The sequence below is a fragment of the Artibeus jamaicensis genome, unplaced genomic scaffold (genome assembly GCF_021234435.1).
Source record: "Artibeus jamaicensis isolate MK-2021 breed Jamaican fruit bat unplaced genomic scaffold, CSHL_Jam_final contig_793, whole genome shotgun sequence".
Lineage (NCBI taxonomy): Eukaryota > Metazoa > Chordata > Mammalia > Chiroptera > Phyllostomidae > Artibeus > Artibeus jamaicensis.
Window position 1 is genome coordinate 9,147,212 of NW_026521975.1, and position 25,743 is coordinate 9,172,954.

Sequence of the window (25,743 nt, forward strand, 5' to 3'; positions counted from 1 at the left end):
TTATGATTTGCATGTTGACTAATGATTTGGGGAATTTTTTCATAGGCTTATTTGCCATCTGAATTCTTTTTTTTTTGGTGAATGTCTTTCACATATTTTATGTATTAAAAGATATTGGGTATGTTATATTATTGAGTTATAAGAAGTCTTTTTATATTTTAGATACAAGTATTTTGTCCAATATATGTTTAGCAAAATTTTTTCATGGTTCCTGGTTTGACCTTTTTATTTTATTAAGTATCTTTTAAGGAGCAAAAGTTTTTAATGTTGATTAAATGTATTTTTTCTTAATTCATGATTTTTGTATTTTATATATAAGAAATCTGTGAAATCAAGGTCATGATGGTTGTTTTTTGTCTATATTTTCTTTTAGAAGGTTTATATTTTTAACTTTTAACTTCTAGATTTATGATCCATTTCCAGTTAATTTTGTATATGATGTGAGATAAAGTTTGAGGATGACTTTTCTCTGTATACAACTACCCAATTGTTCCAGCAACATTTATTAAAAAGATTGTCCTTTTTCTATTTAATTGACTTGGTACCTTTGTCAGAAATCAACTGACCAGAGGATTCTGGGAAGATAGTGTAGGGAACACCAGAAATCTGTCTCCCCACCTAGACAACAACTGCACTGGCAAAATCTGTTTTGGAGCTCTGGATTCTATTGAAGGTTTGCAATTCAGGGGAAGACTTGAACAGAGAATTGCGGTTAATTTGGATAAATTTTAGCTGTGAACACAGTTGCCGCTAACCCTAGCCCTGAAGCAGACAGCTGTAAACTTATTCCTGGAGCAGTTTGAACACAGCTTCTGGGAGCCCCAGTGTGCAAAAAGGACTCTGTCCATCAAATGCCAGGCATCTGTGCTCTGATTGCTGCTTTTGATCACAAGAGGTGCAGGCAAAGAGACAGAAGTCATTGTTTTTGTACCTCTTCCCATTGTTGTAAGTCCATCCTCCATTGGCTGAAATAACTTCCAGGGGACTTAAAAGACTGTACCTCCTCCTTCATTTTTTCCACTCTTCTGGGAACCAGATTGAAGACTAGAACTTTCAAAAGCAACCACATATATGTAGGAAATTAGAAAATCACCACACATTCCCAGGGAAAGGCACAGACTCAAAAGACCTGAGAAGATCTTAAGTTTACATCTCAGGCTGATCCTTAGCACAGACATAGCTCGCAACAGTTAACAACAACAAAACAAAACCAAAATTACAAACAAACCAAAACCACTGAGTGGGATGGCAGAAAACTTAAATGCTTCTACTCAGCAAAGGAACTAATTCAGGGAATGAATGGCAATTTATGGAATGGGAGGCAATATTGGCAAACCATACATTAGTAAGGGGTTAATATCCAAAATATATAAAGAACTCAATACAACTCAATAACAAAAAACTGGTTAAAAATAGAGGAATGAAATAGATATTTTCCCAAAGAAGACATTCAGATGGCCAGCAAGAACATGAAAAGATACTCAGTGAATCATCAGGGAAATGCAAATAAAAACCATAATGAGATAATATCTCACACTTGTTAGAATGGCTATTATCAAGAAGACAAAAGATAGTAGGTGTTGAAGAGGATATAGAGAAAAGGGAACCCTTATACACTATTGGTGGGATGTAAATTGGTATAGACACTATGGAAAACAGTATGGAGATTCCTCAAAAAATTAAAAATAGCATTGGCTGGTGTGGCTCATTTAAGTTGGAGTGTAGTCCCATAACTGAAGGATTGCAGGTTTGATTCCCAGTCAGTGCACATGCCTGGGTTGGAGGTTTGCTCCCAAGTCTGGGCATGGTGTGAGTGTGTATGACCCCCAGTCCAGGCAAGTGCAGGAGGCATCCAGTTGATGCTTCTCTCTCTTCCTTCCTCTTTTTCTAAAAACAGTGAAAAAATGTCCTCAGATAAAGATTAAAAAAAATAATAATAGAACTACCACAAGATCCAGCAATTGCACTTTTGCATATATACCCAAAAGACGTAAAAACGGGATATCAAAGAGGTATATGCACTCCATGTTTATTGCATAATAGCCAAGACATGGAAACAGTCTAAATGCCTGTCAGCTGATGAATGGAATTGTGTGTGTGTGTGTGTGTGTGTGCACATACAATAGAATATTATTCAGTGATGAGAAAGCAGAAATTCCTGCCATTTGTGACAACATGGAGAGACCTTGATGATATTATTCTAAATGAGATAAGTTAGACAGGGAAAGACACATACTGTAAGATATTGCTCATATGTGGACTCTAAAAAAGCTGAACTTCTAAAAACACAGTTGAATGGTGGTTACCAGGAACTGCGGGGTGAGGAAATCGGAGAGATGTTGTTTAAAGGCTACAAATTTGCAACTGGTAGATAGAGACCTAATGCACAGTTTAATGATTATAGGTAACAGTGCTGTATTATAAACATCAAACATGCTAATGGACTAGATCTTAATTATTCCTATCACGAAAAAAGTAATTATGTGACATGATAAAGGTGTTAGTTAAGGCAACAAAGACAGTTATATTGTGACAAAGAAATGTATCAAATAAACATGTTGTACACCTTACACTTACACACTGTTATATGTCAAATACATTTCAATTTAAAAAACAAAAGCAAAAACAGCAGATCTTGGGGAAGAAGGAAAACCTTGTTTCTAGAGTTACCACATTGTTAGATTTAAATGTCAAGTTTTCAACAAAAAAAAGTCACAAAGCACACAAATAAGCAAGAATATGTGGGCCATTCAAATAAAACTTCCTGTAAAAGACCTGATGGAAGGATTTACTAGACAAAGACTTTAAAATAGCTATCTTAAAGATGCTCAAATAATTAAGAAAAGATGTGAAGAAAGTAAGAAAAATGATGTATTAACAAAATGAAAATGTCAATAAAGAAAAATCTACAAAAAATAAAAAAATTCTGTAGCTGAAAAGTACAATAACTGAAATGAAACATTCACTAGAAGAATTAAAAGGTAGATATAAAGGTAGAAGAAAGAATCAGCATACTTAAAGGTAAAGCAATGGAAATTATCAAGTTGAAAAACAGAAAAAAGATTCAAGTGAACTAAAAGGGACCTGTGGGACACCACCAACCATACTAGCATTTACATTGTGAAGTGTCAGCAGGAGAAGAAATGGCAGACAGAATATTTGAAGAAATAATAGCTGAAAATGTCCCAACTTTTGTGAAAGACATGAATATAAACAGCCAGGAAGCTCAATAAACTCCAAACAGAATGAACAAATAGGGACTCACACTATGACGCATTATAATTAAACTGTCCAAAGACAGAATTTTGAAAGCAGACGTAGAGAAGCAACTCATCACATATAAGGGATCTCTAACAAGATAAGCAGATTTGTAATAAAAAAGAGGCCAAAAGGTAGTGGGCCAATGTATTCGAAGGCTAGAAGAATAAAGAAAACTAAGAAGCTTCTCTTCAGCAAAACTGTTCTTTTTTATTATTATTTTTATTGTTGTTCAACTACAATTGTCTACATTTTCCCTACACCACTCCTGCTGCAACCCAGCCATCCACATTTCACATGCTTGATCCTACTGCCCCGCCCTTGGTTTTGTCCATGTGTCTTTTATAGATGTTCCTGAAAACCCTTCCTGCTTCCCTCCCCCCCCATTACCCTGTCCCACCTCCCCTCTGGTTATTGTAGGATTGTTCTTAATTTCAGTGTCTCTGGTTATATTTTACTTGCTTCTCTGTTTTGTTGATTAGGTTCCAGTTATAGGTGAGATCATGTGGTAATTGTCTTTTACCACCTGGCTTATTTCACTTAGCATAATGCTTTCCAGTTCCATCCATGCTGTTGTAAAGGGTAGGAGTGCCTTCTTTCTTTCTGCTGCATAGTATCCCATCATGTAAATGTTCCATAGTTTTTTTTTATCCATTCACTTACTGATGGGCACCTAGGTTGCTTCCAGTACTTGGCTATTGTACATTGTGCTGCTATGAACACAGGGTGCATAGGTTGTTTTGAATTGGCATTTTAGGATCCTTAGGTTATAATCCCAACAGCGGTATTGCTGGGTCAAAAGAAAGTTCCATTTCTAGTTTTCTGAGGATATTCCACACTGTTTTTCACAGTGGCTGCACCAGTCTGTATTCCCACCAATAGTGCACTAGGGTTCCCTTTTCTCCACAACCTCTCCAACACTTGTTTGTTGCTTTGTTTATGATGGCCATTCTGACTGGTGTGGAGTGGTATCTCACTGTGGTTTTAATTTGCATCTCTCTGATGGCTAGTGATGCTGAACATCCTTTCCTCTGTACCCTCTGTATGTCCTCTTTGGAGAAGTGTCTGTTCAAGTCCTGTGCCCATTTTTTAATTGCATTGTTCTTCCTGGAGTGGAGTCCTATGAGTTTTTTATATATTTTGGAGGTCAAACCCTTGTCTGAGATATGTTTGGCAAATATATTTTCCCATATAGGTGGTTCCCATTTCATTTTGTTGATGCTTTCTTTAGCCGTGCAGAGGCTTCTTATTTTGATGAAGTCCCATTTGTCTATTCTTTCCTTTATGTCCCTTGCCCTAGGGAACATGTTGGTGAAAATACTGCTTCATGGAATATTTGAGATTTTCATGCCTACATTCTCCTGTAGGACATTTATGGTGTCACAACTTATATTTAAGTCTTTTATTCACCTTGAGTTTATTTTTGTGTGTGGTGTAAGTTGGTAATCAGGTTTCTTTGTTTTGCATGTAGCTGTACAGATATCCCAGTACCATTTGTTGAAGAGGCTATTTTTACTCCATTTTATAGTTCTTCCCCCTTTGTCAAATATTAATTGACCATGGAGGCTTGGATTTATTTCTAGGTTTTCTATTCTGTTCCATTGATCTCTGTCTGTTGTTATGCCAGTATCATGCTGTTTTGTTTACTGTGGCCTTTAATATAGTTTTATAACCGGTATTGTGATCCCTTATACTCTGTTTTTCTTTCTCAAAATTGCTGCGGCTCTTTGGGGTCATTTATGGTTCATTTACATTTTTTAAATGTTTGTTCTATATCTGTGAAATAATGTCATTGGTATTTTAATAGGGATTGTGTAGAACATATAAATTCCATGCAAATCATTGGGTAATCTGGACATTTTGATGGTATTGATTCTTCCAATCCATGAAGACAGTATATTTTCCCATTTATTGTGTCTTCCTTAATTTCTTTCTTCAGTATTGTGTAGTTTTCTGAGTATAGGTATTTCATGCCTTCGTAAGGTTTATTCTTAGGTACTTTATATTTCTTGTTGCTATAGCAAATGGGATTTTTTTCTTGATTTCTTATTATGGTCTTTCTTTGTTGGTGTATAAAAATGCCTTCGATATCTGAATATTGACTTAGAACCCTGCTAGTTTGCCAGATTTGTTTATTAGGTTGAGAAGTTTTGGGGTGGAGTTTACAGGGGTTTCTATGTAGACTATGATATCCTCTGCAAACAGTGACAGTTTTATTTCCTCCTTTCCAATTTGGATGCCTTTTATTTCTCTTTCTTGTCTGATTGCTGTGGCTAAAACTTCTAATACTATGTTAAGTAGAAGTGGTGAAAGCAGACATCCTTGTCTTGTTCCTGATCTTAGTGGGAAAGCTTTGAGTTTTTGCCCATTGAGTATGATGTTGGCTCTAGCTCTCTCATATATAGCCTTTATTATAGTTGAGGAATGTTCCCTCTATTCCCACTTTGTTGAGTGGTTTTATCATAAATGAGTGCTATACCTTATCAAATGCTTTTTCTGCATCTATTGATATGATCATGTGGTTTTTGTTTATGTGATGTATTACATTTTTTGATTCACAAATATTGTACCAAACTTGCATCCCTGGGATAAATCCCACTTGATCATGGTGTATGAGCTTTTTGATGTATTGCTGGATGCAGTTTGCCAGTACTTTGTTGAGGGTTGTAGCATCCATGTTCATCAGTGATATTGGCCTGAAGTTTCTTTCTTTGTTTTGTCTTTATCTGATTTTAGAATCAGGATGATATTGGCTTTGTAAAAAGACTTTGGGAATCTTCCCTCTTCTTGGATTTTTTGTAATAGTCTGTGAAGGATAGGGGTTAGCTCTTCTTTAAATGCTTTGTAAAATTCTCCTATGAAACCATCCAGTCCCGGGCTTTTGTGTGCTGGGAGTATTTGATTACTACTTCGACTTCACCAGCTGTTATTTGGTCTGTTCGGTCTTTCTACTTCTTTGTTCAGTTTTGGACGACTTTATTTTTCTAGAAATTTGTCCACCTCACCTAGGATTTCAAATTTCTTGGCATATAGTTGTTCGTAGTAATTTCTTACAATCTTTTGTATTTCTGTAGTATCAGTTGTAATCCCTCCTCTTTCATTTCTGATTGTGGTTATTTGGGTCCCCTCCCTTTTTTCCTTTTTAAATTTAAAAAAAAATTGTAATATATTTTATTGATTATGCTATTATAGTTGCCCCATTTTCCCCCCTTTACAACCCTCCACCCTGCACAACCCCTCCCACCCACATTCCCCCTCTTTAGTTCATGTCCATTTGTCATACTTATAACTTCTTTGGCTTCTACGTTCCCCATACTATTCTTACCCTCCCCCTGTCTATTTTCTACTTACCATCTATGCTACTTATTCCCCCTCCCACTCACCTATTGATAATTCTCCATGTGATCTCCATTTCTGTGGTCTGTTCCTGCTCTAGTTGTTTGCTTAGTTTGTTTTTGTTTTTATTTTAGGTGTGGTCGTTAATAATTGTAAGTTTGCTATCATTTTATTGTATATGTCTTTTATCCTCTTTTTCTTAGATAAGTCCTTTTAACATTTCATATAATAAGGGCTTGGTGTTGATGAACTCCTTCAACTTGACCTTATCTGGGAAGTACTTTATCTGCCCTTCTATTCTAAATGAAAGCTTTGCTGGATAGAGCAATCTTGGATGTAGGTCCTTGCCTTTCATGACTTGGAATACTTCTTTCCAGCCCCTTCTTGCCTGTAAGATCTCTTTTAAGAAATCGGCTGACAAATCTTATGGGAGCTCCTTTGTAGGTAATTGCCTCCTTATCTCTTGCTGCTTCTAGGATTCTCTCCTTCATTTTCATCTTGGGTAATGTAATTATGATCTGTCTTGGTGTGTTCCTTCGTGGGTCCACTTTCTTTGGAACTCTCTGGGCTTCCTGGACTTTTTGGAAGTCTATTTCCTTTGCCAGATTGAGGAAATTCTCCTTTTATTATTTGTTCATATAAGTTTTCCACTTGTTGCTCTTCCTCTTCCCCTTCTGGTACCCCTATAATTCAGATGTTGGTTTGTTTGAAGATGTCCTGGAGGTTCCTAAGCCTCTCCTCAGTTTTTTAAATTCTTGTTTCTTAATTTTTTTCTGATTGGATATTTCTTTCTTCCTTCTGGTCCACTCCATTGATTTGAGTCCCAGTTTCCTTCCCATCACTGTTGGTTCCCTCTGCATTTTCCTTCATTTCACTCAGTGTAGCCTTCATTTTTCATCTATTTGTGACCAAATTCAACCAATTCTGTGAGCATCCTGATCACCAGTGTTTTGAACAGTGCACACATCTGATAGGTTGGCCCCCTCTATCGCTCAGTTGTAGTTTTTCTGGAGCTTTGATCTGTTCTTTCGTTTGGGCCATTTTTTTTTTTTTTTTTTTTTTGGTCTTGGCGAGCTTGTTAGGTGGTGAGGGGTGGAGCCTTAGCTGTTTACCAGGGTGGGGCAACCGACGTAGCTGGGTTTTTATGCTGTATGTTGGGCAGGGGTCCAAGAGGGAACAGTGGCACTTGCTCCTCTCTCTGCCAGATTTCAGTCAGTTCCCCCACTTCCCCATAAGCAAATTGAGCCCTTCTGGTGCTGATTCCCATGTGGTTGGGTTTGTGTACTTTCTAGGACCCTGTGGGTCTTTCCAAGGAACTCTCCTTGAGGCTAGGAGTTTCTCCCAGCACCTCAACCTCCACAGGTATTTTCATTCCCTGTTTTGAGGCTTTATTTCCCTGCACTGTAACCCTGGGTTCTGTGGTCTGTCTTGTTGCCTAGTTTCACCTGGTTTATCTGAGTGCGAATGTGGGACTGCCCAGTCTGCCAGCTGCCTTGTGTACCGCGCCCCTCCACAATCTTCTGCCTTGCTGGGTCCGCCAGCCACCACTTTCCTGTGAGCCCTCTCTGTCCCAGCTGCCCGACTCCATCCTTCCTACCAGTCTGGATGAATGTGTCTCCTTTAACTCCTTGGTTGTTGGACTTCCATACAGTTCAGTTTTCTGTCAGTTCTGGTTGTTACTTGTTTTTAAATTGTTGTTCTTATTTTGGTTGTGGAGGAGGCACAGTGTGTCTACCTACGCCTCCATCTTGGCCAGAGGTTTCTTTTTTCTTGATGAGTCTGCTTAAAGGCTTGTCGATATTATTTATTTTGCAAGCTACCAGGTCCTTGATTTTAGTTATTTTTCAAGTAGCTTTTCTCCCTCCCCCCCCCTCCCACCCCCCCTCTTTCCATTGTTCCTCCAAATCCCTATTGATTTTTTGAATTGTTCTTTTAGTCTATGTTGTTTAATTTTGCTCTGATGTTGGTTAGTTCCTTTCTTCTGCTCACTCTGGCATTGTTTGTTGTTCCTGTACTTCTTTTAGATGTAGGGTTAGGTTATTTATTTGTGAAACAGACAGAAATGTTTCTGTCTGTTTTAGGCAGGCCTGTGTCATTCATTATGAACTTCCCTCTCAGGGCTGCCTTTGCTTTGTCCCATATGTTTTGGGTTGTTGTGAGTTCATTTTCATTTGTTTCCAGAAATTTTTTGATTTATTCCTTGATTTCATTTTTTAAAAAATTATTTTAATTGTTGTTCAAGTACAGTTTTCTGCCTTTTACTTCCATCCCGTCCCACCTCCTCTTGATCTCATTCCTAACCCGTTCATTGTTTAGTAGCATGCTATTCAATCCCCATGTGTTCTAGTGTTTTTCTGTTTTTTCTTTGAGGTTCGTGTTTAGTTTCAGTCCCTTGTGGTCAGAGAAAATGCTTGATAGGATTACAGTTTTCTTGAATTTGTATCTTTGAAAATGTTCCATGTACATTTGAAAAGAATGCATATTTCCTTCTTTGGGATGAAATGTTCCAATATATATATGATATATATGGTATATATATTATAATATATATATATATGTTAAGTCCATTTAACGTAGATCTAGGGCATTCTTCAATGCCTCAATATTGTTGTTAATATTTTGTTTGGAAGATCTGTTTTTGACATTGGGTGTTAAAATTCCCTACTGTAATAGTGTGCTGTCAATATCTTTCTTGAAGTCCTCCAAGATTTTCCTTATGTGTTTGCATGCTCCCTTGTGGGGTGCACATATGTTTATGATGTTTGTCTTCTTGATGGATTCTTTTCTTGAGTATTACGGAGTGCCCTTCTGAGTCTCTTTTTATGACCTATAGTTTTGAAGTCTATTTTGTCTGATATGATTATTGCTATCCTGGTTTCTTTTTTCTCTGTCCATTTCTTGGAATATGTTTTTCCAACCCTTCACTTTCAGCCTGTGTAGGTCTTTTGTTCTGAGGTGGGTCTCTTGTAGGCAACATATGTGTGGGTCATGATTTCTTATACATTCAGCTACTCTGTATCTTTTGATTGGAGCATTGAACCCATTAACATATAAGTTGTTATTGTTAGGTATTTATTCATTTTTTCCTCTTTGTATCAGTGTTCCTCTCTCTTTCATGGTTTCTTTTTGTTGCTCAGTAGTATTCTATGGATTACCTGTGGATTATCAGTTTGTTGACTGTTTTAGTTGTGAAGTATGTGTGGGTTGTTTTCACTTTGGAGGCTCTACAATAAAACTCCTATGTATTTGTGTAGTTGATTTGGTGTGAACATGTTTTCATTTCTCTGTATTAAGTGCCCAGTAGTGCAATTGCTCGGTCTTAAGGTATTTGTGTTTAGTTTGTTAAGCGAGTAGCAAATTATTCTCAAAATCACTGTACCACTTTATATTTACACCATCAATGTGTAATTTTCCTAGTTTCTGTGCTTTTTTGCCAAGATTCAATGTTGTCATTGTAGTCTGTTAATTTTTTTTTAAATGTAGCCATTCTGATAGCTGTGGAGTGATACGTCATTGTGATTTTAATTTGCATTTTATTAATAGCTAATGATGTTGAACATTTTTTCATGTTTTTGGTGTTCTCTTTAGTGAATACAGTTGGTTTTTGTATATTGGTCTCATATCCTGCAGCTTTATTAAACTCATTTATTAGTTCCAGGAGTTTTTTTGGTAGATCTCGGAGATTTTCTACACAGACAGTTGTGTTGTTGGCGATAGGGACAGTTTCTTTTTCTGGTTTTCCTTTCTTTTCTCCGTTTTATTGTAGTGCCTGAAACCTCCCACATGATGTGTTGAATGGGAGTTTTGAGAGCAGACTCTCTTCCCTTCTTCCTGATTTTAGGGAGACATCATTCGCTCTCTTACCTTTAAGTATGATGTTAGCTGTACATTTTTTTCTGTTGAGGTTCTTTATTAGATTAGGAATTTTCCTTTTATTTCTAGTTTGCTGAGAGTTTTCATTATAAATTATATCAGAATATTTCCATTGTTTTTCTGTATCTCTTGAGATAATTATGGTTTTCATCTTTATTCTGTTGACCCGATAACTTACTTGTCTTTTGACTGCTACTCTTACATTCCTAGGATAATTCCCCCTGGTTGTGATGTATCATCATTTTTCATATTGTCAGATTCAATCTGCTGAAATTTGAAGAATTTTTGTATCTGTTTTTTTTGAGGAATGTTGGTCTGTAGTTTAATTTTCTGTCATATATCAGGATAATTCTGGTCTCATGGAATGAATTGGAAAGTGTTTCTTTTTGTTTCTTTTAAGACTTTGTATAAAGTTGGTATTACATTTTCCTTAAATGTTTGACAGAGTTTAACAGTGAAGCCATTTGAGTCTAGTTTTCATAGTGGGATAGTTTTAACTTTTCAGTTTCTTTAACAGATAGAGTACTATTCAGATTATCTATTTCCTTTGTGAACTTTGATAGTTTGTTTCTTTTAAGGAATTCATCTATTTCATCAAAGTTTTTGGTTTTATTGACTTAATGGTGTTTATAATCTTCCCTTATTTTGTTATCTTTTTAAAGTCTGTTGGATCTTGTAGTAATATACCCATTTTTTTAAATTTCTAGTAAGTATTCCATTTGTGATCAGAAAACATACTTTATGTATTTTCAATCCTCTTAAATATTTTAGTTTTTTTATGGTTCATAATATGGCCTATTTTTGTAAATGTTCTTCCATGTGTACCTAAAAATAATAAATATTTTCCTGTTGTTTGGTCGTGTTCTACAAATGTCAGAGCTAATTGGTTGATACTGTTACTCAAATTTAATGTATCCTTACAAATTTTTATCTGCTCTTTTAACAATTACTGAAAGATGTCGAAACTTCCCGACTATAATTGTGTATTTATGTATTTTTTGTTTTCATTACCATCAGTTTTTTTCTTTAGATATTTTGAAGGTTTGTTATTCAGGATTGTTAGATCCTTATGATGCGTTCAACCCTTTGTCATTATGAAATAACCTTCCTTATCCCTGGGAATAGTCTTTGCTTAAAAATCTACTTTGTTTGATACTAATGTGGCTATTCCAAATGTCTTTCGATGAATGTTAGCATGATACATCTTTTTTGGTCTTCTTGACTGATTTGTGCTTTTAAACTCAAAGTGGGTTTCTTTTCCACCTAATGAACGTAGGTGGAATTTTGGAATAAAAAATTACCATAAGCACCCACTATAGTGAAACTTCTTGTAGGCAAGTTCCACTAATGGGTGAATGGGTGAAAGTTTTAGGAGAAACAGTTTATTTATGTAATCTTGAAGTAGCTCTCCTGTGATAGTTATTAATTACAAAGGTAAAGTAACTATGTGGAGAATTTTGGGAAATGCCACCTTAAACAAGTGGTCAAGGTTATTAGCATCACTGGTTGTAAGACTGACTTCATGACATCTCATACCCTCTCATATGATACACTGAGAAGGGCGCATCGCCTCTGGGGTGTTCTTTCCCCAAACATGTAACTTCGATCAAATCATTAGAAAACAGGCAAACCCAAGTTGAGAGACATGTTTCAAAGTAACAGTGCTTTAAGTGTCAAGGTCATGAAAGACAAGGAAAGACTGAAGAACCATCACAGACGGAGGGTAATAAAGAGACATGCAGTGAAATACAGTGTGAGATCCTGGACTGAAACCTGGCACATAAAAAAGACATTAATGGAAAAACTGATGAAACTCAAATTAACCCTATAGTTTAGTTAATATTATTTGAATGTCAATTTCATAATTTTGATAATTTTTCCATGGTTCTATAAGGTCCTGTTAGGAGAAGCTGGGTAGGGAGTATATGGGAACCGTATGCTATTTTTGCAACTTTAAAACTGATGTTTCATAATAAAGGTATAAAAGAAAAATAATTAAGTGGTTTTCTTACAGGGCAGTGCAGTTGAATGTTTTCTTTTTAAATACAATTGGACAGTCTGCCTTTTAATTGATCTTTCATATATAATTATTTTAATGTGGTTATTGAAATAGTTGGGTTTAACTGTCATCTAGCTGTTTTTTTAAAATTTGTCCCATTTCTTTTTTGTCCCCTTTTTCCTTTTTTTCTGTCTTCTTTTGAATTATTAGGGTATTGTTTTATTCCACTTAATTTCTTTTGTTGGTTTATTAATTATACCTCTTTTGTTTATCAGTGGTTGCTTTAGAGTTTATAGTTACATCTTACCAATATTATACCACTTCATGTCCCATGGAAGAACCTTCCTACATTTCTGCTTTCCTGGCCCGGCTGCTGCTGTTTTACGCATTTTATTTCTACATTCAGTATAAACCTATAGTACCTTGCTATTCTTCTTTTTTTCCTGTGGTAAAATATACCTTACATAAAATTTACCATTTTAATCTTTGTTAAGTGTACAGTTCAGTGGCATTAAGTATATTTACAATGTTGTACAGCCATCACCACTATCCATTTCTAGAACTTTTTCATCATGCTATAAATTTTCTTGTTTTTGGTGTAATTTTTAAAATGAGAAAAATTGTTTTATGTTTACTCATCTGATTAATGTTTCTATGGACCTTCATTCTCTCCAGTAGTATCAGATTCCTTTTGGTACCATCATTCTTCCACTGGAGGGAATTATTTTAATGCTCCTTGTAGTGCAGCTTTGCAAGGGATGAGTATTTTCTGCTTTTATGTATCTGAACATGTGTTTTTCATTCAGAGAGTTCTGTGTTGACATTATTTGTCCTTCAGCCCTTTATAGGTGTTACTCTACTCTCTTCTTTTTGGTTATTATTTCTTAAAAAAAATTTTTATCACCAACCACACTACATCCCCCACCCTCTCCTCTCCCACAGTTCACTGATGCTGTTTTTTTTTCATTTGGTGTTCTGTCTCATTTTGTGTAGTTTTTACTGTTACATCTTTAGTTTACTAATCTTTTCTATAGTACTTTACTATTAATTCCATCTAGTGTTTTTCATCTCAAGTGTCTTGTCTTTCATCTCTGGCAATTGATTTATGTCTTTTTATTTCTTCCATGTTTTGTTTTAACATGCTAATACTTTACTATATGGTTATAATAACTCATTTAATGTGCTTGTCTACTGTCATCCGTGTTATTTCTAGGTAATTTTCAATTAATTGATTTTTCTTCTCAGTATAGATTATATTTTCCTGCCTCTTTATGTGCCTGGTAGTTTTCTTTTGGATACCTGACATTGTGTATTTTACGTTATTGGTGCTGGATATTTTGTGTGTTTGTATATGTGTGTGTATTTAATATGTTCTTAAGCTTTGTTTTAGGTCACTTCTAGTTAATGTTTCTATTGATCTTCATTCTCTCAAGTACTATCAGATTCCCTTTGGTACCATCATTCTTAAGTTTCTAGGGAAGAATTTGGTCCTTTCAAAGCTTCTTTTAAGTATTGTTGAGCAAGCTGAGAGGAGTGTGTAGGGCAACTTTTTTTCCATTATTATACCCTTCCCTCCAAACCTTTTTATACATCCTTTTTTTCCTGTTTACCATTCCGCCCCATGAAATTTTATGCTTTATTATATATATGTTTATGTGTTCTATTTCTGTACTTTATACACCCTCCGAACCCCCCAAACCAACTTTTATTTCCTTGGGGGTGATACTACCTCGGTTGAAATACATGGTGTAATGCTAATTCTTCTGTTAGTAAAATGTTACTCTTCCGACTATAGTAACCAGTGCCCTGTATTTTTACTATGTTAAGGCTGGAACACAGCCAGTCCCTTTTGCTTTATCTTGGCTGGAAGTGGAAGTCTCCCCCGATCCTGACAGTTTCTCAGAAGTTAAACGTGCCCTACCATACAGCCCAGTCATTCCACTCCAGAGTATTGGCCCATGAGAAATGAAGACAGAGCTACACAAAAACTCAAATATGAATGTTTATAGAAGAAGCTTTATTTCTAAGAACCAAAAACTGGGGACCACCCAAATGTCCATTAGGAGGTGAATGGGTAAATGATTTTACACCCACTCAGTAGAGCAATAAAAGTAATGAAGGATTTATACATGCAACAAATAGATAAGTGTCAAGATCTTATGCTGAGTCAGAGAAGCCAGACCAAAAAAAGACATGTGTATGAGTCCACTTACAGAAAACTCAAAAATGCAAGTTAGTCTATAGATAAAAAGGAGGTTAGTGGCTGCCTAGGAATGGAGACATAGAGAAGAACTAATCATAGAAGAGCACAAGGAAACTTTTGGTGGGAAAGGAAATAGTTCCTTTGATTTGTAGGCATGATTTCATGGGTGAACAGATGTCAGAATTTGAAAACATATATTTTAAATATGTGCAGTTTATTATATGACAATTATATATGCCATAAAATTATAAAAATAAACAGAAAATGAGTTTGGACTCTGCCTGGGGAACTGATATTCCTCATTGAGGACCCACATGTATAAAAATTTATTAGTGTAGGTTATGGTGAGTTCTAAAATTTCTAATTGGGATGTTTAATTTGTTGGCACTTTGAAAACACTGACTTGCTCCCTACAGAAGTGTGCATTTACAGACCTAGTGCTAGTCATTGTCCAGTTTTGTTCTGATGAATGTGAGCAGTGGTGTTAAACAGACTGAGCTGTTTTCAGAACGTGTGGACTAGGGTGAAATAGTCCTGGTTTCTGAGAACCAAGGAGTTTTAGGCCCAGATGTTGCTTAGAGTTTGGCTGTCTAGCCTAACATTTCAGGGCAGCTCTGGGAGTTGTAGACTTATTCTCTAATTTTCTGAAAGGTACTACTGATTTTTAAACATTTAAGTTTAGTATGCAGAAAAGCTTACATCTAATAAATGTATATTTTGCTGCACTTTTACACAGTGAATATGTCTCTGTGTGAATAGCACCCAGATGAAGAAAGAGTAGAACCTGGTACTGGTAATTTTTCAAAATACAGTTCTTTGCAGGATAATTAGATCAAATTGAATGCATGCTGAATGACCATGACTAGGTAATTTCTAGTCTTAAAGTCTTTGACACTGGGATTGTATACTGTACAAAAGTTTTTCTGTTTATTTTGTTTGTATAGTTGTAGCCTATTTTGTTTAATCATGATATTTCTTCTTGGCAGTGGACTCTCGAAAAATTGACCAAGAAGGAAAAATTCCAAAGGAAACTTTAGAGAAGCTGAAAGGCCTGGGGCTTTTTGGCATGCAAGTCCCAGAAGAATATGGTGAGTGAAGGCAGCCACCCCCGTGCTGGTTGTCTTTTAAGAAAGTGGTCTGTATTTCTTCAAAAAAAGGTTCTGTTTGGGAAGGGTGGCCCTTAATGCAGTATGTCCAAGATTGAGCTGTAAAACTGCTGGAAATAATAAAAGCCGCTATCACTGGCGAACTGTGGGGCGGCTGGTTAGTGAGTGTGTGCACTGTCTCAGGTGCTTGTGCTGTGGAGTTGTGTGTGCTTCTTCCTCTGAAATGGATCAAAAACCATCGCGGGAGCTGTGCTCGCTGGGTCTCTGTGGGGGTGGAGGAGGTGGGTGAGTCAGAGTGAAACTGGCTGATTTCAATGTCATCTCCACTGCACAGCCCTTTGGTCTCTCAGGCACAGGAATTACTCTGGAGCCGCTTGTGCTTTGCGTGGTAAGAGCACAGGTGGCAGGTTCCACTAAGTCTGTCATCTCATCCTGGTGCAAACAAGTAAGCCAATGGATGTAGGGCACAAGGTACATCTAAAAGAACACTGACTTGCTCCAACAGAAGTGTACATTTACAGACTTGATGCTAGTAATTGTTCAGTTTTACTGTAATGAATGTATAGGTGTTAAACCATGGATATGGGGATTTAATTAGGGGAAACCTTTGAGCAGGACCCTTCAGAGTATTGTAGTGATGTTTTTAGTCTCCAAGTAGAAGGCCCTTGCCTTTCTCTTCAGCATCCCAGGGTCATTCTGCCTTGTCAGATTTGGCTGATCACTTTTTTTCCCCCTAATCCAGAGGCGGTCATGCTAATTCTGTGGGATTAAGGGGATGGGCAAGAAGTGTTTGTGGGCAGAGGGCTAGAAAATGTCTCAAAGAGCCAGAACCCAGGCTGGTGCATGTGAATGCACACCCACACATCTTCCCTTTTACTTTTGGGCCCTTTTGACGTAAAAGTGTGGCTCTAGGTTCTCCGCCTTCACCCTGCACCAACCTCTATGAGCCCTTTCCCAGAGCCTTTGCTGCCTGAGGCCGCTTCCAGGTTTGATCAGCAGTTTAGGGGAGAATTAGTTAGTGGTGCTTTAACTGCTGGGTGTATTTCATCGGTATGAGCTGGTCATTTGGGAGTTTTTAATATTTTGGGCATTTTCCCAGTCAGATTTCAAATTAGGTTTTGCACAGCAAGTCACAAAAGCCAGGAGCTTGTCTTCATGTTCTGTCTTCCTGCCTGGTTTACCTAAGACACTAGAGTTAGGCCACCTCCACCCCTGTACCCTAACCTCGTCAGCCACAAGTAGGGGGCCCTCAATGTTTATAGAATAAGTTTCCACTTGTACCCAGCCTGGAGCTGGTACAGTCTGAGACAAAATATGAAAATTTAGGACAGACTAGTGTGATGCCAAATTTCCTTAATTTTAATCAGGCATATTTTAATCAGGTTAAATCTTAGTTTATAAGTACGTTTATTGCTCTGTTTTAAACTATTAAATGGTGTATCTTACTGTCATTGTATGAAATACCTTTCATCACATTTCCAAATGTATAAAAATGTTTTTTCATTTATGCAGAAGACATAAAATAATCAGTGATGTTGCTACTTCGGTGGTGAAATGCACAGAACAGACATCTGCAGGGAAAAGCTATACATCCTGTGTCTTAACAGGAACCTGCAGCCTCCGAGTGAGGTGTGGGGAGCTTGAGCTTTCCCAGACATCTGGGACTTGCTGGTATTAAAACTGGCAAGTGACGGAAATTCTTGGCCATAACACATGGGCCGTGTTGAATATGAGACTAGGAAGCAATTGGAGATAGAGCTGGAGAGTGACAATTGATCTCTCATCCACTGAAAATATGAGTGCTGGAAGTAACGAATACCAGGAGAAAGCCTGTAGATGTAGCCAGGTTGGTAGTATTGTATGTTTCCCCTTTAAAGGTCCCCCTTCAAGATCCTTTAAAATCATTTCCTAATTGATGAAAGTGCTTAATTTTTCTCCCAAACAATTTCTATGTAAAATTGAGGTATATCTTTTTACATCTACATGTCTCACATGCCAGCATGTATTATGGGTGTGTGTCTGTGCACATGCATGCCTCAGTTGATATGAGATTACATAACTTTTCATCAGTTATTTTTGTTTTAAGTCCTACTTTCCGGTATAAAAATACTTTTTTACCAAATCTTTAAAATAAATTTTATCGAGTACTATTTTTTTTAAGTATTTTATTGTTGTTCAATTATAATTGTCTGCATTTCCCTCCCCCCAACCCAGCAAAACCCACCTTTCTTTCTTGCTTCCACCCTCCCCCTTGGTTTTGTCCCTGTGTCCTTTATAGTAGTTCCTGGAAACCCTTCCCCTCATTGTCTCCTTCCCCCTCCCCTCTGGCTATTGTTAGATTGTTCTTAATTTCAGTGTCTCTGGTTATATTTTGTTTGCTTTTTTGTTGTTGTCATTTATGTTCCAGTTAAAGGTGAAATTATATGGTATTTGTCCCTCACCACCTGGCTTATTTCACTTAGCATAATGCCTCAAAGGGTAGGAGCTCCTTTTTTCCTCTCTGCTGCACAGTATTCCATTGTGTAAATGTACCATAGTTTTTTGATCCACTCATTTGCTGATGGCCACTTAGGTTGCTTCCAGCACTTGGCTGTGGTAAATTGTGCTGCTTTGAACATTGGGGTGCATAGGTGCTTTTGGATTGGTGTTTTAGGGCTCTTAGGATATAATCCCAACAGTGAAATAGCTGGGTCAAAAGGCAGTTTCATTTCTGGTTTTCTGAGGAAATTCCATACTGTTTGCCACAGTGGCTGCATCAGTCTGCATTCCCACCAACAGTAAATATACTAGGGTTCCCTTTTCTCTACAACTTCTCCAATACTTGTTTGTTGATTTGTTTATGATGGCCATTCAGACTGGTGTGAAGTGGTATCTCTTTGTGGTTTTAATTTGCATCTCTCTGATGGCTAATGATGCTGGGCATCTTTTTATATGTCTCTGGGCCCTCCGTATGTCCTCCTTGAAGAAGTGTCTGTTTAAGTCTTTTGCCAATTTTTTAATTGGGCTGTTTGTCTTCCTGGAGTGGAGTCATGTGAGTTCTTTATATATTTTGGAGGTCAAGCCCTTGTTTGAGGTATCATTGGCAAATATGTTTTCTCATATACTTGGTTCACTTTTCATCTTAATGGTGTTTTCTTTAGCCATACAGAGCTTTTTATTTTGATGAGGTCCTATTTGTTTATTCTTTCCTTTGTTCCTTGCTCTAGGAGACATATTAGTGAAGATGTTGCTATGTGGAATGTGTGAGATTTTCCTGCCTATGTTGTCCTCTAGGACTTTTAGGGTGTCATGACTTATATTTAAGTCTTTTATCCACCTTCAACTTATTTCTCTGTGTGGTGTAAGTTGGTGGTTGAGTTTCATATTTTGGCATGTCCAGATCTCCCAACACCATTTGTTGAAGAGGCTATTTTTACTCTATTTTATGCTTCTTCACCCTTTGTGAAATAATAATTGACTTGAGTTTATTCCTGGGCTGTCTATTCTGTTCCATTGGTCTATGTGTCTGTTCTTATGATAGCACCGGGCTGTTTTGTTTACTGTGACCTTTAATATAGCTTTATAACAGGCATTGTGATCCCTCCTACTTTGTTCTGCTTTCTCAAATTGCTGTAGCTATTCTGGGTCACTTGTGGTTTCATATAAATTTCTAAAATGTTTGTTTTATATCTGTGAAATATGTCATGGGTACTTTAATAGGGATTGCATTGAATCTGTAAATCACTTTGGGTAGTATGGACATTTTGATGATGTTAATTCTTCCAATCGGTGAACACAGTACATGCTTCTATTTGTTTGTGTCTTCCTGAATTTCATTCTCATTGTTCTATAGTTTTCTGAGTACAGGTCTTTACCTCCTTGGTTAGGTTTATTCCTAGGTATTTTATTTTTCTTTTTGCTATATCAAATGGGATTTTTTCCCCTGATTTCAGTTTCTGATGTTTCATTGTTGGTATACAAAAATGCCTTTGATTTCTGAGTATTGACTTTGTATCCACCTGTTTTGCCAAATTCATTTATTAGGTCAAGTAGTGTTTTGGTGGCGTCTGTAGGATTTTCTATGTACATTATCACTTCATCTGCAGACAATGACAGCTTTACATCCTCCTTTCCAATTTGGATTTCATTTTCTTTCTTTTTCTTGTCTGATGGCTTTGACTAGGACTTCCAGTACTATATTGAGTAGAAGTGGTGAAAGTGGACATCCTTGTCTTGTTCCTGATCTTAGTGGGAAAGCTCTGAATTTTTGCCCATTGAGTAAGACGTTGGCTGTAGGTATCTGGTATATGGCCTTTATTATATCAAGGAATGCTCCCTCTATTCCCACTTTGCTCAGTGTTTTAATCATAAATGGATGCTGTACCTTATCAAAGGATTTTTCTACATCTATTGATATGGTTATGTGATTTTTGTCTTTCATTTTGTTTATGGGGTATATTACATTTGAAAATGCTCTTTCTTTCATGAGTTAATAATAGTCATGTTTGATGCTTTTTCCCTCCTTGGGAAATTAAGGCAATAGCAACCTTACGTTCATGCGCCCAAACATTTTGGGGAACTGTTCCCAGTCTGGAGCAGGGAAATGGACTCCTTTCTACCAGCTGGGCCTGCATTTCCTTCCTGCTTCCTTGTGGCCAACCCAGCCTGTCAGTATCCTGTCAATGGCATGTCCATGGCTGGTCGGTGTGGCTCCTTCCTGCCCTTTACCTCTAGCTCCACCAGCAGTCTCTACCCACCTGTCATCCTTCCCCATGTGATTGCTGTCCCTGTGATCTAATGATAACTTTCTTGGGGGAGGAAGCATCAGAGTTTATTTTTTTTAACAAACAAAACTATCTCCCTTAGTATGTGAAATAAGTGTCGACTGAAACAAGTGGGAAGGGGAAAGTGGTACTGCAGAGCCCTGGCCTGCCCTGGGCACCACCACTGAACCCACAGGACTGCATACTGGGCAGGCCCCTCCACTTGTCTGCAGGGGCTCATCCCTTCCTTTCTGTGTGAATGGTGGCTCTAGTGGCCCTGCCCATGCATACAGCCTGAGTTCAGACCCAGCCCTGCTACATTTTGGTCAGGTGACCTTAGGCCTCAGTTTGTATGATGCATGCATACATGGTCACCCAGCCATCTGTGGAAGTTGAAGATACAAGCTCAGTGGATTTTTGTTTTCATTTCTTTAATGTTTGTTGTTTCTACTGCAGAAGGGCGATTTCCAACTAGAGTTATTTTTTCCCCCAAGAGACATTTGACAATGTCTAGAGAATTTTTGGCTATCACACTGTGGGGAGGGGGTACTTCTGGGATCAAGTGGGTGGAGGCCAAGGATGCTGCTAAACATCCTACGGTGTGCAGAAAAGTCGCTCCTGACAATGAATGTTCGATCCTAAAATATGAGTCGTGCCACTGCAGAAGAATCTCTGTGCTGCAACCCACTAGATACTGAGAATGAGACACTGGGAAGCTGTTTCGTTTATAAAGATGTATATCTGACAGGAGATACAACCTATTAAGTAATGTAAAGGTATTTTTATATTTCTGTATTATAGATTATATTTTTATGTTAAAAACGTATATCTCTGTATATGCTCACATGCCTAGAAAAGTTTGAAAGGATATACACAAGAATGGTCTGACCGATGTTTGTGGGTGACGTGTACCTTTCTGTATTGTGATGAAAATGGTGATCTGGCATTAACTTTTATAATCAGAAAAGACCAATAAAGCCATTTGCCTTTAATGGGAGTAATTTGGGGCTGGACCATAAGTAAAGCAGGTCTCTTTCTTCTCTAGGTGGCCTGGGCCTTTCCAACACCATGTACGCACGGCTACGGGAAATTGTCAGCCTGGACGGGTCGATCGCTATGACCCTGGAAGCACACCAGGCTATAGGCCTCAAGGTCAAGTATCTGGGAATGCTTTCTGTGACTCCAAGAAGACCTTCAGGGGGTGAATTGTGCTTGCTATCTCATGGTCTTGGAGGAGAGCCTGTCCTGTTCCTGCATCTTCGCCCTGCAGCGCCTCATTTGTGCACACCCTCTCTCAGCTACGCCGTATAGTGCTCAGTTCCTACATAGCGGTAGTCCTTTGATCAAACTGTCTTTTCCCTTTTTTAAAAATATTTTTAAAATTTATTTTAATTGTTGTTCAAATATAGTTTTCTGTCTTTTACTCCCATCTCAGCCCTCCCTACCTCCCTCTCGTTTCCACCCGCCCTAGTTTTTGTCCATGTGTCCTTTATACTTGTTCCTGCAAACCCTTCCTCTTTTCCCCTGAAATTTCCTCCCCTCTCCCCTCTGGTCCCTGTCAGCCTGTTCTCTATTTCCGTGTCTTTGGTTATATTTTTCTTGCTTGTTTGTTTTGTTGTTTAGGTCCCTGTTAAAGGTAAGATCATATGGTATTTGTCTTTCACTGCCTGGCTTATTTCCCTTTTAATCCTCCTCGTGTTCTCATTGCCTTTGACCCATCCTTTGGAAGCCCAGTTCTGATGCTGCTGTCTCTGCGGAGCCTGCCTTCACTTCAAGCTGGATATGAGCCTCTCCCACTGTGCTCTTGAGTCACTTGGGGCCTGAGCGTGTCCTCCCTACTGTTGTCTTTCTCACCCCACTAGGCTCGGAAAGTTTTAGGGCAGGTCCAGGTTCACCACCCTTAATCAGCAGTCCATTACTTGTGTTGTTTCTGGTCCATGCAGAAACCAGAGTGAGCTGAGTGCACACGTGCTTGGCTTCCCTCCAGGAGCTTGTGTGCTCCATGCACTCACTCCGTGGAAACAGGGGACTTGGGAAGGAGTCTGGGACAGTTCTGACACTGACTGCACACCTTCTTTACGCCAGGTGTGGGTCCAGCATTCCCACCTCTTCACATTTTCTCATTCGAACCGCACCTCCAGTGGGTAAGAGTATTGCCTATGTGTACGGGAGGATGTGGAGGCTTAGAGAAGGGACATCCCTTACCCAAGATTACCTAGCCAGGAAAGAGCTGTGATGAAAACTCCTGAGTCTGACCCCAAAGTTCTGCTGGGACTCCAGGCCCAGGCCACCCTGATGGTGCATTTTACGGTGGGTCCTTAGCAGTCTGGCTCCCCATACTCCCCAGCAGCTCCCCACTTTTTTTTACCTGAGGCTGCCAGCTGTGGCTCAGGGTGTTTCCTCTTGGATGAAGTACCGTAAGTAGTTCCTTCAGAAGCTATATTCTGCAAGCATAGTTGACATAGTCTTTTTTCCCCACAGCTGAAATCAGTCTGTTTGTGTCTTGTGTAGGGGATCATCTTGGCCGGCAGTGAGGAGCAGAAGGCAAGATACCTGCCCAAACTGGCATCTGGGGAGCACATTGCCGCCTTCTGCCTGACAGAGCCTGCCAGGTCTGCCCTTGGCACAAACTGCCATGGAATAGCGTCTCCCGGGGGCTGGAAGGAGGGCTAGAGTTTGTGCTGAATACGTGGTGACTTTTATTTCTTCCCTAGCCGAAATCTTCCAGGGGTCAAATCAGCAACTTTCCTTGCCAGTTCTGTCCCAGTGAGATTTATAAATGCAATAACATACCTGACAGCACCTATTAAATAATTATTTTGTGGTTTGCAACACACCTGACATGTGCTTTCAAAGCTTTGAAGCAACTTTCAGAGTATGAGGGTGGGTGGTAATAGCCCTGTTTTACAGATTAGGAACTGAGGTTAAGTGAGGTTGTGTAATAAGCCCAAGGTCACTCAGCTAGGACATAATAGGGCTGGCACCGAGGTCTATTACTCAGACCACACTTCACCTTGCTTCCCTCCACCCGGAAATCTGGGGTCCTGAACTCATCCTGAAAGGAGTTTAGACGAGTCTATTTTGATTTACACATTTTCATGTCTAAATCTAAGTTCGAATTTTCACTACCACTTTTTTATCTGATGGGATAAAGCGGGGTCGGACAGGTCCAGCCTGCCACCTGTTTTTGTAATGAAAGTGTTGCTGGAACATGCCTGTTTGTTTACAAATGGTGGCTGCCTTCATGCACAATGGCAGAATCGAGGAGTTGGGACAGGCATCCTATAGCCCAAAAAGCTGAATATATTTGTCATCTGGCCCTTTATTTTAAAAGTGTGCCAACTTCTTTATTAAAGTAAAACCTTTATTTCTGCGCCCTCCAAACCATTCATCTCGATTCCCAGCATTACTCTCTTCAATAGCCTGTTTCTGTCCCTGCAGTGGGAGCGATGCTGCCTCCATCCAGACCAGGGCCTCATTAAGTGAAGATAAAAAGCACTACATCCTCAACGGCTCCAAGGTACAGCTCCTCCGGGTCCCCAGTACTTCACCACTACTCATGGCCTTCACCACTACTCACTGACCACTTTGCATACACCAGGGATTGCCAAGGGTGTACACGTCATCTTTTGACCATCACCTCTTGGGTGGATGCTACTTGGCTTCTTTGGAAGAAGGAACTGGGCCTCGAAGAGTTCAGCAGGTGTCCTGTGCTCAGTAGCAGAGCCAGGATTGGAACCAGGGAGTTCTGGCTCCACAGTTTACATGTTTCTGTAGTACCAACCCTGAGCTTCTGTTGGGTGTTTGTTTTCAAAAACATTTTATTATGCAAAAATGGAAACATACGCAAAGTTCACTATAGTGAACTTGAGTGTACCTGTCACCCAGCTTCAGCAGTTACTAGCTCTTAGCCAGCTGTTCCTGTGTCAGCATCGCCTCCTCTGGATTGTGTTCATGACTGTTTCCGTTTATACCTCTAAAAGACGGGACTATTTTGTAAAAAAGTTATGATACCATTATCACATTTTTTAAAAAATGATAATTCCTTACTATCTAGAGAGCATTCAGATTTCTCTGATTATCTCATGTTTTTATTTTTCAAATTGTTCGCTTGAATTAAGATTCATATAAATTTCATATGCTGCAGTTTGTTGACAAGTTTCTATATTTATCTCTCCCTTCCTCTCCTCTCCTTATACCTGTCTCCTCGCTCCTTTCTGTCCCCATTGCCCTTTCCTGAGGAAACCCTTCATTCGGTGCTAGAGCTTGAACCACCTTAGTGCCCTTGCATACTCTTCCACAGCAGCCCCACACACTCATACACTCACACTCACGGCCACACTCACACTCTTGGGAAGATCCTTGCTCTGGGGAGACTGGGTTCTGCACTCTGTGTATGCAGCCCTGGCTTCCCCGGGGCCAAGGCTCTACGGTCTAGCCTGAGGTTTGACGGGCAGCTGGAGTGTCTTCTGGAAAAGATGGGGCTTAGAGGTGGCTCATAATAGTTTGGTTTTTTCCAAAGTTCTTTTGCTTTTTCCTTCAGGTCTGGATCACCAATGGAGGACTTGCCAATATTTTTACCGTGTTTGCTAAAACCAGCGTTGATTCTGACAGCTCAGTAAAAGACAAAATTACAGCATTTATAGTAGAGAGAGACTTTGGTGGAGTAACTAATGGGAAGCCTGAGGATAAGTTAGGTATCCGTGGCTCCAACAGTAAGTTGTGTGCGTGTGCATGTGTGTGTATGTGAGAGAGAGAGAGAGAAGCAGAGAGAGAGAGAGAGAGAGACTGTGCAGGCTTTTTAGCCCCATTCAAGCATCAAAATACAGTGAGGTTTAAGTAGTTTTAATTGACTCTGGCTGGTGTGGCTCAGTGGATTGAGTTCCCGCCTGTAAACCAACGGTCACTGGTTCAGTTCCCAGTCAGGGCACATGCCTGGGTTGCAGGCCAAATCTCCAGTTGGGGGCCTGTGAGAGGCAACCACACATGGATGTTTCTCTCCCTCTTTCTCCCGTCCTTCCCCTCTCTCTAAAAATAAATAAATAAAGTCCTTTTTTAAAAAAACAGTAGTTTTAATTGTACTTAAGCATTTCAGCAAAATCAAATTAAGAATGCCATGATGACTATTGTAAATAACGCTGCAACGAACATAGGGATGCTTATATCTGTTCAAATCGTGCTCTTACTTTTTTTTGAAAAAGTTCTCAGAAGTACAATGACTGGGCT

At 38.8% G+C, this 25,743-nt stretch overlaps 1 protein-coding gene across 3 annotated transcripts in view; it reads left to right on the forward strand.

The window, feature by feature from the left end:
• Nucleotides 1-25,743, forward strand: part of ACAD9 (acyl-CoA dehydrogenase family member 9) — a 62,004-nt gene that overhangs the window by 17,378 nt on the left and 18,883 nt on the right. For 2 of the 3 annotated variants that reach the window (XM_037147436.2, XM_053672915.1), the window contains 5 exons: nt 15,656-15,757; nt 21,563-21,669; nt 23,029-23,129; nt 23,959-24,037; nt 25,061-25,232. In XM_037147436.2, the coding sequence (XP_037003331.2) occupies nt 15,656-15,757; nt 21,563-21,669; nt 23,029-23,129; nt 23,959-24,037; nt 25,061-25,232 (561 nt within the window). The remainder of the gene's footprint in view (nt 1-15,655; nt 15,758-21,562; nt 21,670-23,028; nt 23,130-23,958; nt 24,038-25,060; nt 25,233-25,743) is intronic. The other variant, XM_053672914.1, reaches the window with a different exon arrangement.